This window comes from Meleagris gallopavo, chromosome 25 (genome assembly GCF_905368555.1).
Source record: "Meleagris gallopavo chromosome 25, MGAL_WU_HG_1.1, whole genome shotgun sequence".
In the NCBI taxonomy this organism is placed as follows: domain Eukaryota; kingdom Metazoa; phylum Chordata; class Aves; order Galliformes; family Phasianidae; genus Meleagris; species Meleagris gallopavo.
The window spans coordinates 2,291,845-2,309,188 of NC_139428.1; the positions used below are offsets into that span (position 1 = coordinate 2,291,845).

At 45.3% G+C, this 17,344-nt stretch overlaps 1 protein-coding gene and 1 long non-coding RNA gene across 2 annotated transcripts in view; one reads left to right on the forward strand and one right to left on the reverse strand.

Moving 5' to 3' along the window:
• Nucleotides 1–9: 9 nt before the first annotated feature.
• On the forward strand, nucleotides 10–5,795 carry LOC146542799 (uncharacterized). The gene is made up of 2 exons (XR_014879606.1): nucleotides 10–114; nucleotides 3,567–5,795. It is a non-coding gene; the product is annotated as an uncharacterized LOC146542799 (long non-coding RNA).
• Nucleotides 5,570–17,344, reverse strand: part of MAN1C1 (mannosidase alpha class 1C member 1) — a 43,102-nt gene continuing 31,327 nt past the window's right edge. Inside the window, exons 7-13 of the mRNA XM_085208694.1 lie at nucleotides 14,504–14,627; nucleotides 12,946–13,039; nucleotides 10,445–10,560; nucleotides 10,079–10,298; nucleotides 7,941–8,113; nucleotides 7,060–7,175; nucleotides 5,570–6,419 (exon numbers count right to left, since the gene is read on the reverse strand). Coding sequence (XP_085064820.1) covers nucleotides 6,296–6,419; nucleotides 7,060–7,175; nucleotides 7,941–8,113; nucleotides 10,079–10,298; nucleotides 10,445–10,560; nucleotides 12,946–13,039; nucleotides 14,504–14,627 — 967 coding nt within the window. The 3' untranslated portion in view covers nucleotides 5,570–6,295. The remainder of the gene's footprint in view (nucleotides 6,420–7,059; nucleotides 7,176–7,940; nucleotides 8,114–10,078; nucleotides 10,299–10,444; nucleotides 10,561–12,945; nucleotides 13,040–14,503; nucleotides 14,628–17,344) is intronic.

Genomic DNA, 17,344 nt, shown 5'->3' on the forward strand with positions numbered 1-17,344 from the left:
AGGGGGCGAGAGGAAAAAACGTAACTTTGTGCTTCACAGCTGCTGTGATTTGTCGTAGGATTGCTCAGGTTGGAAAAGACCTTGGAGATCATCAGATCCAACCGCAGCCTGACCGTACGTAACTCTAACAGCGCTCCGCCAAGCCGTGTCCCTGAGCACCGCATCCAGACGGATTTTAAACGCGTCCAGGGATGGTGACTCCACCACCTCCCTGAGGAGCCCGTTCCAGTGCTCATCAGCCCTTTCTGTAAAGAAGTTTTTCCTGATATCCAACCTAAACCTCCCCTGGTGACATTTGAGGCCTGTCCTGTCAGCTGTCAGAAGAGCCCAGCCCTGCTCCCACTGCAATTCCCTTACAGGTGTCTGAGGATATAAGCTCTCCCCTCAGCCTCCTCTTTTCCAACCTGACCCATCCCAATTTCCACAGCTGCTCATCATAAAACCTCTGCTCCTGTCCCCATTATAAATTTCATTTGTGTTGCTTTCACAGAGATTTAAGACCCATGGCTGTAATGGCTCGGTCACTTTGCAGCCACAGGACAATTCTCACCTGCAGTCTGAATGGAGCTGCTGCCATCCCTGCTCCTTGCACCTCCGTCTTCTTTGAGTCCTTCCCACCACCCTCACCCAGTGACACCACAAACTTTGATACACTGATTTCTTTGTGCTCCTCTGTGTGGTTGTCACATTGCTTCTTAGCACTCCATTGGCCAAGAGGTATATAAATATATATATAGTCATTTTAATCTTTTCCCTATCAGTCAGTCTCCTGCTCTTCCCTCTGTGCAGTCCTGCACTTCCTTCATTGCTCAGGAAGATTTAGTGCTGTGTTTTGGTGCTGCAGGGTTAGCACTGCAGGATGGTTGAGTTCCCGAAGGGCAGCAGGAAGCAGTAGCATTTAATCTTGTGAAGCTTTTGCTGTTTCCTAAGCCTTCCCAATCATTTGTGTTTTAGGTTTAAGGAGTGTTTTGGTTAGAGAGAGAGACCAAAAGCCATGAAGAGGGCAGTGTGAGCTGCTCAAGGAAGAGGCCAGTAACCCTGAACAAAAGCCAGGAGAGTGGAGTTGTGAGAAATCCCGAGGACCAGCAAAAAAAGCACAGTGCGTTTTCATAGGAACAAAGTAGTGCTGCACACAGGTTTGGACTGGGAGATAAGTGGTTGGAGAGCTGGTTGACAGCAGTCTCAGTCTGAACCTATGTATTCTGGGATGCATTAAACACAGCACAACCAGCCAGTCAAAAGAGGAGATTCTCACACACTTACCATTGGTCTGGCCTCACTTAGAATATTGTGTGCTGTTCTCAATTTAAAGAGGTGTTAAGATGCTTGAATGTGTCCAGAGGAACACAACAAAGCTGGTAAAAGGGCAGGAATGAATGTCCTATGAGAAGCATCTGAGGACACTGTGTGTTAAGCTTGCAGGAGAGGTTGAGGAGTCACCTCACTGCTCTGCACAACTTTGTGAGGAAGGGAAGTGTTCGTCTTCCCTCCCTGTTATCAGCAGCAGGATGCACAGCAATGGCACGAAGCTGCGTTAGGGGAGGTTCAGACTGGACATCAGGAATAACTTATTTACTACGAGGGTAGTTAGACACTAGAACTGACTTCATAGAGAGATAGCTGTCCATGATTAAGAGGCATTTGGATAACGCCCTTCAACATGATTTAACTTTGGTTCAGTTCCAGAGTAGCCTGCCAGCTGGAAGGGAACTACCAACAAAGATTATTGAGTCCAACTGAAACTATTCTATTCTAAACACAATGCACTAGAATGGGGCACCCAGTAACACACAAACGAAGATTATTTTCCACTCAGATCAGTGCTGTTACATCTGCATGGCAGAGGGAGGGAGGGAAGGGCTCCTTCTGCCACCCTTTAGAAAAAAATATTTACAAAACTCTATCACTGCTTTTTGCCCCATCAGTCAAAGAGCACAGCTTAGGTCGTGGGGAAGAAATGGGAAGAACAGAATTAACAAAGCACTGAAATAATGGTTAGGAATAGAGACGATGGTGATTGAGTTGGTCTCCAGTTAAGAACCCGTGCTTTAAACTTTCCTAGACTCACAAGGTTGGACAGAGAGGCGTAGAGAGCTTTAATTTACCTCAAATAACCTAGCAAGTGCTTTTAGAGCATCAACTATAACAGGATGAGACAGCTCTGAAACAGGATAAATATACCTGAGTGTCTGGGAAATGAGCAAGAGGTGACGTGAAATGACAGACCCTGCAGATGGAAAAGGAGACCTGATAGAGTGGCTGGCAGAGCCAAAATGGTATCGTGCAGATAAGAAGCAGAGAGGCTCATTTTATACCTGAACCATTTCTAGCATCATCAGCGAGCATATAAAAAATGACAGAGTTGAATTATTTGGTAGGAAGAAGAATGAAAGACAAAAGGTGAAGTAATTCAGGGCATCTGCTGGGAACCAATTCTCCTCAAAGGAGAACAAAACCAACTTCTGGCTCTGTGCTGCTGCTTCTTGAGATTATACATTACAGTACTGAGGAAGAATTTCAAATATTCAGACATCTGCAGAGTGGCCCACCCAGACACCCTTGTTTCAAAGGAAATCCTCCTGATAGAGAAATAATGAGGAAGTTTTCCATCATGAAAATTCACCCAGCAGGAAAATACTGTCCTGCATTCCTCTTCTCCCAGCAGGGAGAGTCCAGACAAAAGTAAGAAAAAATAGGAAGAGCTTGGTAGCAGAAATGGAAAGCTTGTGTTGAGCTTTTTTGGAGTAGGACAGGTTTTCCGTACTCCAGAATACACAGAGCACCTCCATGTTCTACAGTGGTACGATCTGAGAGGAGAGAAACCCCGTCCTCGTTTAAATTTATGGCCTCATTCCCACAGCCTGAAACTTGGCCTGTTTTAAAGTCAAGGTGATCATTACGTAATGGAAGGCAGCATTAAAATCGGAGCTCTGCCCACAAATGGACAAAGTAGGTGGAAACAGAACAGCCCCTGAGGAAGTGAGTGCTGGCCAGACTGCAGCCCAAAAAATCCTTTGGAAAGCAGGAAGGAGCGGGAAGTATTGAAGTCTGGCTTCACATGGGGCCTCTCAAAGGGAATATGAATTACTGAGATGCGTTTATTGCAGCTTGCGTCTCATGGTAGATGCACTGTGACACAAAACTACACAGGCAGACTTGGGAAACACATTTCACCCAAGAAAAGGAATGGGCAGTGAAGCTGCAGTGTGAAGTTTGGTTCAGACATTTCAAAAGAGAGCATTCTGTAGAAGAGTATGAGCCAACACCTCCCAAATTCCCATGTGCTTGCATCCTCACTTTCATTTTCAATCCATTCCAGCAAGTCACATGGCTCTCTAGTCAAAAGCATTGACAATGCAAGGGTGTTTTCTTGAAAGGATTCCTGATTGTGCCATTCTAATCACCTGTCTCCATACAGAATGAAGCCACAGACCCAAGTGCAATGAGAAGTAACAGCTGGAGCTTTGGAACTGCTAGCTCTGGTAGCTGGAGCTCAATGCATCATACATGAAACAATCAGATATGCATTTCTTTTCTGGTTTGCTTTGTCTTATTCCTTTGTACAGGTAATTGGCAACAGCCAGCTGCTCTACCAGTTACTAGTTTTCATCTCCAGCACGTGATGGAACTTTTATCAGAACTACATTTAAAGGAAATTCCCTACAGACATAAACCAGGATCACGTTCTGATGCTGAAAATTAACGCAATCATCTCAGTTCCTGAATCTGAATGCAAGAGAGGAAATAGGAAAGAACCTGGGCTGATACATTTCCTGCTAAGGTGACTCTAACGTACAAAACACCACATATCAACAGCATAATTGTATCACAAAATCATAATGGTTGGAAAAGACCTTTAGGATCATCTAGTCCAACCATTAACCCATCCCTACCACACTCATTAAACCACATCCAAGTCATGGACTCAGTGTGGGGCATGAAAGCAAAGGCAGGAAAGCAGCCCAAAGACATCTTCCCACATCTTTTCTGTTAGACATCTAAAGTGAAATCTCTGGTTCAAGCATAACACCCCATCAATCTACCTGAAGTATGAAAATCGAGGGGTTTCCCATGTGGACAAACACAAGAAATCCTCCTACTCCTACCTAGTGGGAAGCAGACAGAGTGGGTGCAGGGTAAGAGCTGGAAGCCCAGAGCTGAGGGTCCTGCAAGCATCCAGCCAAGGCTCAGGGCGTGCCAAGGAGTGAGGAGAGAGCAGAAGCATTTCAGAACACCACTGAGGCAAACATTTTCATTACCTGCATTGCTGTAGGACAGAAGAATCCCAGCTGTGGCTCAGGGCTGTGCCTTAGAACAAAGCTGATCCTTGGAACCAATCTTTATTCCTGCTAATGCAATGCCTGTGATTAATCCACTGGCTCGAGTGACTGTGAGTATCTGTAAGCACAGCCAGAGGTATTTGCAGAACTGTAGTCTGCAGGAGTGGAAATTCTAAGGATGGCTGTTTGCAACAAAAAGCTTTTTTTTTTTTTTTTTGTGACTGGTGCCAACCTCCATACGAGTGTCATGGTAAGCAAACTTATCCATCGATAAGCTTTACATCAACAGGCCTGAGCTAAAGAAACTCTTATTGGTAATACAGCCACTGAACTGCAAAGAAGCAGTAGCTTTCCTCCATAAGTGTGTGCGACTTTATTAATACCATCCCTGCTCACTTATGTGGAAGAGAAGAGCAGAGTTTTAACCCTGCACCAAGGATCTGTTTCTAAAGGAAGCCAAAAATACCCTACAGGGAGTTATGTTTTACCAAGCAAACTGTTATGAGTGACTCCAAGAGCACATATGTTAATGTATGGAATTCCCTCGATCCATTATAAATATTATCTGGGCTCGGCTGACTTCCCAAAAATCAAATCCCACAGATAAGACAATTAATTCCCAAGATGTTTATTTACCAATAGCCATTCCTCTAGGCCAAGCTTGCCAGTCCACAGTATTACCCAAGGAACAGAGATAATATTTGATAACCTTATTTCTCCTGGGCAATTCACAACCATGGATTTCAAAACACGGATTTTTTGTTCCCACAACTTGCTCCAAGCAACTTCAAATGGGGGAAAATGCTCCAACTTCCGAGGGTTGTGCAGCTTTGCAGGGGCCAGAAGAAAGACAGGCAGGAGCAAGCATCCCACATCCAGCCCCAAACTGCTAACCCACACTGCTAAGCAAGGGCTCCACGACTCCCAGGGACTCTGCACAGCCATCTTCTGCTCAGTCACACTCTGCAGACACACATGGTGAACAGCAGGGACACGCAGAACAATCTGCCTTCAATTTTTTACTTACTTTTTCTCCTATTACTTCATCCCAGAAGCCAACTTACCTGGGGATTATTTATTTTTTTGCTAGAAAATAAGGTAGCAAGTAGAACTCCTGCTAACCTATACCAGACAGCAAACAAGCAGTTTAAAAGAGTGGTGCAGATGGGAACTGCTGTCCATATTCTGGCTAGAAACACTGGAAATCAACATATCTTGAGAAACATTCCTGAAACCAACCAGCATCGTCAGTCATCTCAACAAGGACAATGTAACAACTCTTTGGCATATGGCTTTAAAGTAGGATCAACCCAGAAATGCTTTTTATTTTACAAGACTTATATTCCATTTCACAGATTTGACTATTACAGCAGTGGAATTATTACAAGTGATTCGTAACATTTAGTTCTAAATAAAAGTAGAAAAGCACAAAAATGATAATGGAAGGTTAAATGAGATATGACGTGTGGTAAATGTCTTTTAAGAACACAGAAAAAAAAAAAAAGAATATAAAAATACAGTAGGATAAAGAATTTTGCTGACAGGTTTTGCTTTAGTTACAGTTTTGACACCACTTAGAAAGCACAGTATATTGAAAACTGTTAATTAGAAAGGTGGTAAATCCAACGGTATATAAAAGGCAAAAATGAAACAGAAAAAATGAAAGGAGGAGCGTGTGTGTGTTGTGGGGAAGTCTATTTTAAGGAAAACTTCCAGTCCTTTGGCCACTATAAAGCAAAGTCAGTGGATTTCATATAAATTCTCTGTAGAAAGGAATGTCTATGAACTGTGTTCAGTATGGCCCAGAATAAACATCTCATTATCAGGCTATTAGAGCTCCTCACAGAGGAAAATAAGGTGCTTACTTCATGGTTTCATCTTCCCAATAGAATACTGTCCGGAATTGGACTAGTGCCCCAAAATACCATTTCAGGAACAACACAAATTCCTTTAATGGAAAGGAAATGCAGTAACCTGCTGATGTTGTGGGAGCAGGGTGCTGGGCAATGGCCTCACTATTGCACGCTTGCTTTAGCTTTAAAGTTTGAGTGGTTGACTGGCAGGGGGTGAGCCTCTGTGTTGAACACCCAGTCATCCAGAGACAGCACGTCATCTTCACAGAACAGAAGATAGAGGTACCTGCAGCCACCAGGGCAAGAGGGAAGAAGATGGACACAAAGGGAGATTAAAAGAAGCTCAGGTGGGACTCTAAGCATGCGCAAGAGAGCCAGAATGTGATGGGGCTGCTGCTAGCCTCAGCTCCCATAGATCATGGTGACAGGTTTCCTGACAGCCCACTTCACTCTCTTGCTGAAAGCTGCCATCCCTGGAGGAAGCACAGCAAAATGGTGCGAGCACCTGTGCTCAGCCACCCCACAAACGCTACCTCAAGCCACTACCAGGGGCAGATCTGCAGCTAGGGACAGCAAATCCACGCCACAGTCAAACCTCCCCTTTGTGCGGGGCATTAACCTGACAGAGGGGACTGCTGTCACTTAAACCATCAGAGCTTCCCACTCCTTTTAGAATAGCTCTAATGGCAGGAAGAATGGCAGGAAGAGTTCTTTAAACCTAGCACATAAGAAGAGTCCTGCAGGCTGCCTCTAACAGCAATAGTTCTACATGAGGAAGCTACTAAAGCTTTGCCTCACCCACATCCTTGGCCCAAATTTCCCCACGCTAAGTAAAAACTTTTCTTAATAGAGATTTATGCTGGCAAAATTGTTGATTTTGCAAGAATTGTGGTATTCTGACATGACCTTTGTGATACCAGACTTACTTCAGAGTCTCTGCAAGGAAAAAACTCTGTTGCATGTTGTCATGGGTCGGGACCGTGGTGTAAACATCTCGGATGCCAGAAAAACCAGCTTCTACTCTGCAGTGTTTTTCCAGAGCCTGAGAAAGGAAAAGAAATCTCAGTAACACACGACAGCATGGAGCAACACGTTAATTGTGGGCTGCACTGAAAGTCCACTTTACAAATCAAATTCAGGGTTTGTAGCAGCTTCTGCCTCTCACTGAAGTTAACTGGTGGTTACTCCAGCCTCCAGGAATAAAGCTAGCTCTAATGCAATAGCAAGAGAAACATAAACTGCCTCAGCTGGGTGACTGATTGACCTTGACATTGCACACAACAAAAACAGATCTCAAGTGGCAACTCCAGCTGCTTGCAGAGCCTCTTTTCCAGGGCGCCAGATGAATGATGGTTCTGCCACTGAAATGCAGTCCCTGCTACGATGCAGGGCAGCAGCCAAACAGCTGAGAAGAGGTGAAGGACTTTCAGGTTGGGAAGTTGTAGAGAAGACGACAATAAGACAGAGGGCAAAGCCGGGTTTGCTGATTTTCCCTGGTGAACTCGAAACCAATGGTTCAGAGCACTCCAGATACAAGGTTGACTCCTTTCTGCAGAAAGCTGTCACATCAACATCAGGTTTTGCTGGCTGCAGCACTCTTCTCCATCAACTTCTGCTGCTTTGACCGATTACACTCACTAACACCAGCAAAGAAGCTGCACTGAACTGAGCTGTTTTGCTTACTTCTGCCCCACTGCAAATGTTTCTCAGTCCCTCACGTTTTAAATAACTTCTACTCTTTTTCCTGACTTGAAGGAGAGATTCTTGTCAGAATCCAGCAGCCTGCAAGAGAGTTTTCCAGCCATACCTTCACGACCTCCCAGCCCCACTGCCTGTACTTGACATCGTGTGTCAGCCTCCACATGTACACGTAGCTTTCCACCACTTCTGGGCGCAGGATGTAGTAGCGCTCGCTGAGTCTGGTTGCCATGGCTTCAGTTCCAGCATCAAAACGAAAGGCTTCAGGGCCAAGTTTGGTATCTAAACAAAATCACACACAGTAATAATCAGTTTGAGCAAGCAAGTAAACAGACTGTTCAGGTGCTTTTATGCTGTTCAGGATGCAGACATTTGACTCAGGCTTGCATGAGGTCAGTAGAGAAGATCAATCGTGTCTGTGTACACGTGTCAGAGTTACTGCTCACAGTCTGGCTACTATTTAAGCTGAGGATGAAGTGTTTCTGAGGGTGAATACAACTGAAAAAAGCAAAGACCTGGACCAGATTTGAGTGGAGAGAGCAGAGTTCACCACCGCAAACAAACTCAGGATCCAGGTGAGGGCATACAGAGAGGCTGATCATTTCCTAACGCCTCAAAGAGAAAAGTCAAACCCTGTGCCTGGACCTGCCACCACTGAGATATCGATGCACTGCTCCCAGACTGGAGAGTTGTTGTTTCACAGTCACCAGTAGAGCAGATTGAGACACTTCAGCTGCACTGGTGCATGGAAGCTGTAAGGCGAAGTACCTGGGACCTGCAACCACTTCCTCTACCTTTCCTTCTTGTCTACTGACAGCCTTAAAAAAAGGACAACGTGTGGATAGGGAAAGCTTAATCCATTTCACGGATATTTCATGAATAAAACATTACAAGTACCTTGATTTTTTTTTGAGTGCCCCTTATGCAAAGCTCTCAATCTCTCACAAACATCATCTGCTATTCAAATCATGCCTTCAAGACCTACTTATATCATCATGCCACATCAGGCTTCTCGTGCTGCACTATACACTTACCACATGGCTGTGTTTCAAGTCGTCATTTTATTTTTATACATACTTTGCACACTTTCTCTGGGCCCTCCTATCTACATGGGGATCTATTAGTGTCTGCTAGTTGTGCTATTTGCTGAGAGCTGGTGCACAAACACTCTGCAAACAATGAGCCTGCAGAGATGACAGCACTGTAATCAGTGTGGGCAGGCCTGCCACTGTCCCTTTTATGCTGATGGATACTGTTAAAAGGTGAAAATTGGCTCCAGGCACTCACAGCCAGAGGATTTTTAGTTTGGGTGATTTGCTTTATTTCTCTGAGTGCTGGGGGGAAAAAACAAAAGACCACTAAAAAAACCACCTGCCGTATTTGCAAATATAATTTCAGGTTAACCTAAAGCTTGTTAGGCAAGCGTGCCAGACCACAACTGCCAATACAGTCTTGCTGATTTGGTGAAACAATCTTTGCAAACAGTGCAGACAGGATGTGTTTGACAAGATCTTGGAAAGGTGACTGCTGCTTTTCTGCCTGCAGGCTCAGAAGAGCTACAGAGATGCTTTCAAAGAAAGGAGCAGAGTCCAAAGCAAGCTTATCTTGCTGAAAGCCCTGTAGGCAGAAAATTTACCCAGTCTCTCATTCATTGCCAGTCACTGCTCTCCCAAAGCACTGACTGATAAGCACACTGTGTAGGTGAAATACATTGTACTGGAGTTGTGAAAATGAAAGACTTAACTAGTCTCTCCTTAGACAGCAGGGAAGGGATAAGTAATTTCATTTTTCCAGTTCCTATCAGCAGCTGCAGGTCTCCTGCTGGTCTTCTCAGCTGCTTTGCTCCATATAGTGGGACACCTTGCTGTTAATCACTGTTAATCTCCTATTTTTGTTTGCACAGGGATGTGAAAGGATAGACTCGAACTGAACTGTAGTCTTGCTGGTAGAAGGTTAGTTCTGGGACTGTTCTGGGACTGTTCTGGGAGGCAGGCCTACAATTCAGCTCTGGCTTCATCTCCCAGCTCTGCCACAAGAGCACACATCTGTCTGTCCCTCTGCTCCAGCTGTCTGCTATGCAAAATACAGTTTCCTCTTCTAGATAAAAAAAAGTGAAAATTAGAAGGAGGGGTGGAGATGTTGCTGAAGCACAAAACACTCTGCTGCAACCCTCTGCCACATGAAAACTGAGTCTCTCAAGCTGCAGACTCTTCCTTACTAATGGTTTTCAGGCAGCCCTGGGTTTACCTGAGCGTGCATAAGACTCATGACAAGTGTTTGTTATTTCTGCAGCAAGATCCATGTAGTGCTGCTTCCTCTCTTCTCCACCGTGCTCAGCTCCCAGTGCTATCATGCCCCCAGAGAAGCAAGCCAGGTGGCCCATTTTGTGGTCCAAGATGCCGCCCCTCCATTCAGCGATGTAGGTCAATCCTCCCGCAGATTTTTTGACCAAATGCTTCTCTATTGCCTAAGGAGATGAAAAGCAAGATCTTAGGAGACTTAGTGGATCGGGTGAGGAGTGAATATCAGATGAACTCAAAGACATACAGCACTTAGCAGAAACAATCTGATGAACGATGTTCCCCACCAAGAGCGCTCCAACCTGCTCCTTACCTCTAGTGCATCATCGTACATCTTTTTTGCTTCGGAGTCCTTCTTGTCTGACATCAGCCACGACTTGATGAGATACTCATAAAAGCTGTCTCCAAGCCCTCCAATAGAGACATGGTCTGCAGTGGGAAAGCCAAAAAAGAGCTCGGGTTCAGGACATGCAGTGTGCAGCTCTGCTAGCAAGGGCAAATAACCACTTCCTAATTGATGTCTTTTTCTTTCCTCCTTTCCAGTTTTCTCAGAAAAGTTTGGAGCATCACTTCTTAAGAAAGGAAGAAAGGTGGAAAGTGCAATCCAAAGAAAACCATTCTTTCCCTTTATAAAACATCTTACAAGTTCACCGAAGCCATTCGGATGTCATATTTTCCCAGTTATTGGTACTACGACTTGGAGATACTTCTCATTTATGAAGCAATCATCATAAATCCCCGTCCCATAAACAAAGTGCAATGGCAGGTATTGACAGACCTTTACCTACACAATGCTGCCAGGTGCTGTCTGCCTGCCTCAGGAAAAGGAGAACACATAAGATCAGCTACAGATGCCAGAAATGGACTGCTGCAGGGACCTCCAGGTTCTGCCATTGGTATTCCTGTCTCACAGCAGGATGGGAAAGGCTGCTGGAGCATTAAAACGATAGTGTCAGGTATAAGGATGTGCACAGAGTATTTTTCTTCTGGAGAACTCCAATTTTCAAGGCTACCTTGTTAGATGCTTTGACCTTAGCAGAGAGGACGCTAACAAACTGCACACTGACACAAGAAGGACAGCTGCAGGTTTCTGCCTGGCAGGGAACCGCTGGATGGATTTATATCTTTAAACCATACCACAGGGGAAAAAGTAACAGCAATTCTCTGAAGCAGCCAAGAACTCCCCTTTTAGAAGAACAAGAGAAATTGCCCCCCGTGGACTGAACAGTCCCTGTTAATTAACTGTGTCTACCTCTGTGCCTGCATGCTTCCTCATGTTAAACGTAAGCAGGTGCAGCAGAGTTTTGGAATTAGCTGCTCAGATTTTTATTTCTCCTTTTATTGTACATATCTAATGCCCCGAGGCTTGTTCTAACTGCTAAGTCCTACCAATAGGAGAGATCAACAGCCACGCATTTTCCTGACCTTAAAAGCAAACATGCCTCCCACAGTATGTCCAACGATCCATGGAATAATCCATAGCAGAACAGTGAGATTAGACACATGGATCCAGGAGGAAAAAAAAACAAAAGAGGACAGAGTATTTACAAACAACGGCTGCACGGTCTGTCTCCAAAGAGATCTCTGTGATCTTAAGTGTGTCGCTCATAAAATCACCAAAGCAGGAGCTCTGGTACATAATTACTTTCCATATGGCAGCAGCTCTGCCAGCATTTTCCTCTGAGGCACTGTGCACAAACAAATCTTTCCTTTCAGCAGGGGACTGCACCCTGATATCCCGAAGGTAACAACTGCAGGTACAGCACTACCTCTTCATTTAGAATTGCTGCTCAGCCAGGTCAAAGATTCGCCTCTTAAGAAAATCACTGCAATTCCAAGAAAAACATCTTCCTGCAAAGAGCTTTAATGATGAGAGAAAATGAGAGTCTGGCACCTACAGGGAACATCTCTGTGGCAGACAGCAGCTGCCTCCCCACTTTGGCCCTAATCTATCTTGCATCAGCAACGTTGTAGATGCAGAAGAGGCTGATTAGCCTTTTCTCTCACTGGAATATGGATTCAGAACACAAATGTCAGATTATGAGCAACAGCCACAGCAGTCTGTGCTGTAAGTTGCCCCCATGACGTGAAAGCCTAAGAGAATGAACACCCATACTCCTTTTGTGTAAGCTTCCATCCCCAGAGAAAAATAATCTGAGGCTACTTTTAATAAGCTCTGAGCACCAGCAGGCAATGGGTCCCTCTATATGACAGTAAGGAACAGGAGTTCAGAACAGTGAAGCCAAATTCGCAGACAGAAATAGAGTTAGTGGTAGAAAAGATTAATCCTGAGTATCAAGCTGAGTATTTTAGACATCTGAATTAAAAGCACAGCTCTTCAGTTTCCCAAGGATTCAATCATGATGAGTTATGGCAACAGCAGATCGAAGAGGCAGGCACTCCTCCTCTCAGCACCAACGCATAGGAAGCATTAGGGCTGCTTCTGGGAAGGTGTCACATCAGCTGTTGGGAATAACACAAAGGAAGCAGCACTGCAGGGGTGAAGTAGAAGACTGGAAATTGGTTTTTCAGGTGCAACATCTTACAGCAGCTCTGCAGAGATGAATGTGGAGGGAAAGCTGAACTGCTTAGAAAGGGTTGGAATGAGTGGGAAGGTCAATCCTTGGGACAAACAAAGAAGTCTATTTTCTTTCTTCACAGACAGATCTGGTTTAACTAGACAGCTGCACTCATTCAAGATTCTTTGTTGGGACACTGCTCAAGCCAATCTCTGTCCCTGACAACTGCTTCCTAAAAAAGAATGGACAGACCAAAATGCACCATGCAGGACGCTGAGCACAAACTGATACCTACGCTGCACCCAATTCCCCGTCACTGGGCTGAGAAAGTTGGGATAAAGGCCCTGTGGTTTCTCCACTCTTTTCAGGACTTTACGGATGTTGAGCACCTAGGAGAGATCAGAGACAGGAACTGTGTTACTTCTCCGCTGGAAAAAAACAGTATCAGTAGTTTTCACTATTACTGAGAGTTCTGCCATTCACCAGTGTCACCCTGGGCTGAACACAGCCCACAGCACTGCAAACCACCACGCAAGCAGAACCTAATGATGTGGCTCTGCAGTGAGGAGACCTTCCTGCTGCACTCCTCAGCACTATCCAGCTCTGTGGGATTCTAACAGTGGTCCTAAAAACCCTGCAAGGCCCCAGTTCTGCAACCATTAGAAGCAGTTTCCCAGCACTGGGTCAGAAAGAATCCCAAAGGATGGGAGGTGGAAGGTGAATTCATTTTTCAAGACACAAATGGGCAGGAGCAGCAGTACTTACACTCACCATGTGGTCACTTCATGAGATGAGCTGGTGCCTTCAGCTTCAACAACCAACAGCCCCTTTTATATGCTCGAGAAGTTTTACACTCCGAAGCCTCTCTTGGCTTCACCCCAATTAAATCCAACAAGCCTTTCCCATAAGGGATATCATTAAATGAGAAGCAGCATAAATATTCTACTAAAGCCTACAGAGCAGCTAATATGCTCTATAAACCTTTTATAAAATCAGACAATCTGTGCGTAAAAGCTGGCTACAGACTGCAGTTGATACTTCCAACTAAGTTGTCAGGCTGCATAATATTTACAGAATTTTAGTAGCACGGTGTTTGAATAAAGACACAGATGGATTTTATTCCTGCTAAAATCACACAAGTCTCAAGCTGCAAATTAATGAGTTGATCTGTTTCTCTGAAGTCATTTCCCACAGGATGAGCTGTTTGAGCCCCTATCATCCTACGTTTTCTCTCTCAGAGGGTATAAAGATGAATGGCATACAATCTCTGTCGCACACAGCAGACATGGGCAGCCCAGGGGAGTCCAATAGAAAAGTTCTGTCCTTACAACTCCACAGGCGTAAGAGACAAAGAGGAAAATATGCTACACTGGGGACAGTGGCTTGGTTTGGCTCAAAATACCACAGTTTGAACCTGGAATACAGATGCAATTCTGGTTTTCAGCGTCACATCTTCTTGCACTTGTGTTTTCAGTGCTCGCTTCTCCCCTCCTTCCTTACAAGTAATGGAAAGAGGCAGATGAAGGGGCTGGCAGCAAATGTAAACGCTCAGAGGAAACACTGGGGTTAATGCTCTACAGAGCCAATTAGTGTGATGGGACCCACGAGAAGAGCTATTAGTGACCCTTTTAGGGAGCCGGTGCATAGGATGCTCTGAGTCTTGTGACCTTTGCACCCTGCAGGATAGAGGTTTCTGAACTCACGTCCCACTCTGGAAGGTTTCTCCTCTGCAAGCTGTTCTGGTGTTGGGAGGAGGGGACAGCTGCCATGCTCCCTGCTGCAGGCAAACCAAAGTGCTGCTCTACTCCAGCCCTGCCCCACAAGGATGAAGTTACCAACGATGGGGTACTTGCCTTTTCTGCAAACACTGGGTTGCCAGAGAGCTCGGTGAGGTGCAGGAATTCTAAGTGCAAGGTACCAAATTCTGCTAAGATGCTGCTTCCGGCAGATGCCCAACCCCAACTCCAACTCATGCCGCTGCAAGGAGAGAAAAGGGAGCCTTCAGTGCCAGGGAAACACAGTCAAAGCCTGAGGTCACCCCGCTGCCCCAGTGCAAACCACTGCCCCAGACTGCAGCTCTGCACCTCTCAGAAAGCTGCACAGACACTGAAGGTGACCTCATGGCCCGTGGGTCAAAATAGCCTCTGCAGGTTCTTGCTGAGGGAAGTGTTGCTGAGCTACCTCAGAAGCAGCATGGCTTTTATTTTCACTTCTCTTTGCAAGAACTGCTTGTGGTTGGTACAGATGAGGCAGCACATTTCCAGTGTTTTAGGGGGAGAACAGCAGATAGCATCTAAAAGCCAGGCTATGAAAACAGAAGTGCTCATGTTGTTTACGAGAGGCTAAAACCAACGATCTTTCTGAGGCAAAAAAGGTTTTTCCTCCATGTCATATAAAGAAAACCATTCCAGGTCCAGAGCAGCTTGTTTCACCTCCAGGCAAAAAGAGCTATTAGATAAGCAATATAATCCCAGCTTCAGACAGCTCAGTCACTCACTGCCACCCATCAGCCTTCCCTCCAAAGGCTCAGGATGCTCTATGAGCAATTTCTGCTTTGAAGACACCATGGCTAAAATGGGTACCCCAATAACATCAAGTGTTAATGGATGAAACGTTTCTGGATGGGCTGAAAGGCTCAGAGTGCTCTGCCCAGAGCAACACTGGTGTGAATGACATGTTGGAAACATCTGCTGGACCTGGCAGGAGCTGTCCCTAGGATGGGTGTACTAATTGATCCCTAATTGACTGGTGTTCTCTTATGTATCACCAGTTACTGCACTGAAGGCAGACTGTAACAAATATGACCTCACAAGCAAACTGCTTCCTGAGCTAGTTTAAATGAGAGTTCAAAAGCAGCTGAATGAGGCTGTGTTAATTGCAACAGCAGCTCTCTGGGGTCACAGTGGTTGACAACCCTCCCCTGGGAACTTCCACCCAAAAAATGCAGCAAGCCACTGCCTGCAGGGACCCTGCTGCCAAGAATCCAAGCTCTGGGTGACAAATCACAGTAAAACTCAGGGAGAAGTGGTCTGGAGGAAGCAGAGTATGTCTGCTATTTGCCCTGGGGTTAAAGAACAGCCTAAAAATGACCCCTTGCAGGAAAACATTTTTTCAGCGTTAGACTAGACAAACTGGATCTTCATACATGCCCTATTTTACAGCATCTCAGAAGAAACGAACTTTTCAAGGATCCTAGTCTGCAAGACAAAGGAAGATGCCTCTTTAACCCCTTTTCTTTAAACACTGCCCAGTGCAGCAACACCAAAAGCGACTGTACCATCTTCCCTCAATTCAAAGCAGCCAAACAGTGCCAAGCCAAAAGAGAGACCAGGAGAGGAGGGTGATGAGGAAGGATTTGGGAATGCAGAGAGCTTAGGGAAGCTGTGAAGAAGAGGAGCCAGGGAGCTGGAACAGGAGAGAAATCAAAGCATAACACAGAGTGCAGAACAGCAGCTTTTGAGAAGATGATGTACTCCAGGACCTGGCAGACAACGTGGCAATCAGACTGCCAGGATGGAAAACAATATCCTCTATGAGATACGATACTGAAGCCTGTGTGAAAACACATGGCCATAGGGAAACCCATCACTGGGGAGGGGACAAGAGGAAAATGCCCTGGGAGGTGTAGGAACAGAGAAAGGCAGCTAGCTATAGGAAGAGGGGACGGAGATATCTTTCTATGCTGGTCCTCAAAAATTGACTTGAAGCCAACTTTTGTTTGTTTCACATTTCTGAGTACAGTTCCCACCCACCTATTAAAGCTACCACCAACAAAAGCCTACACGTGCTACAAGACCTGTGCTTTCGAGCTGATGAGGTCTCTGCAATTAGCACATGCTCAGAGATGTTGAACTGGTGAGGCAATCCCTTCTTGCAAAACTCTTCTGGGCTTTGGCTTGGCCCTGACATTTGGGTTCTCACAGCATCACTTCTTTGCTCAGTTTCCATTTCCCCACGCTATCTCAAACTGAATAACTCCCTCATGGCCTCTGGCTGTTCATCATGTTCCAGCACTAGTAAGACAACAGATTTAGCTGACATCATCATTACTCCTAAATCAATTGTCACTCCAAGCCCTCACAGCAGTTTCGTAGCCCTGATGCCAGAGCTCATGCCAGTAACATGCGGACTGTGGGCTCAGTTTCATTCTTATTTTCTTTGCACTTAGAAAAGGTCATCAGCAAAACATTTGGGGAATGTCTAGCCAGACACAGATGGTTTCAATAGTCTTCACAAAGGGCACGGGAGGATTTGGCATTTCTGTGAAAGGTTAGTCTATGCCGAGTCTTTATCAGTTACAGAAGCAGCAAAATGTCTCTTCTGTAAAAAGAGACCAAGTCCTGGTGGCAGTGGATTGAATTTTCAGTAGAATGACATGCAGATGGAACAACCAAAGGGTGACAGTGGGATTTAAGCAATGGATCACCATGAGCCAAACATCTGACAGTCTTGCACTTCACAGATGGGAGCCAAACAGGAGATCTGGGCTGAGAGATGAGTAATGATTTTCATGGCTGCTGTTCTGAATTTTGCAAGAGGGGAGGATGAAAGGTTTTGTTAACCCTCATTTCCTGCTGTCTGTGCCTCAGCTGGCACGCAGCTTTTAGCCAGGGGAATTTGTCAGTAGGCATCAAGAAGAACCAATGAGCCCTTATTGGCAGGGAAAATGTCTGCTGGTGAGAATCAGAGACTGG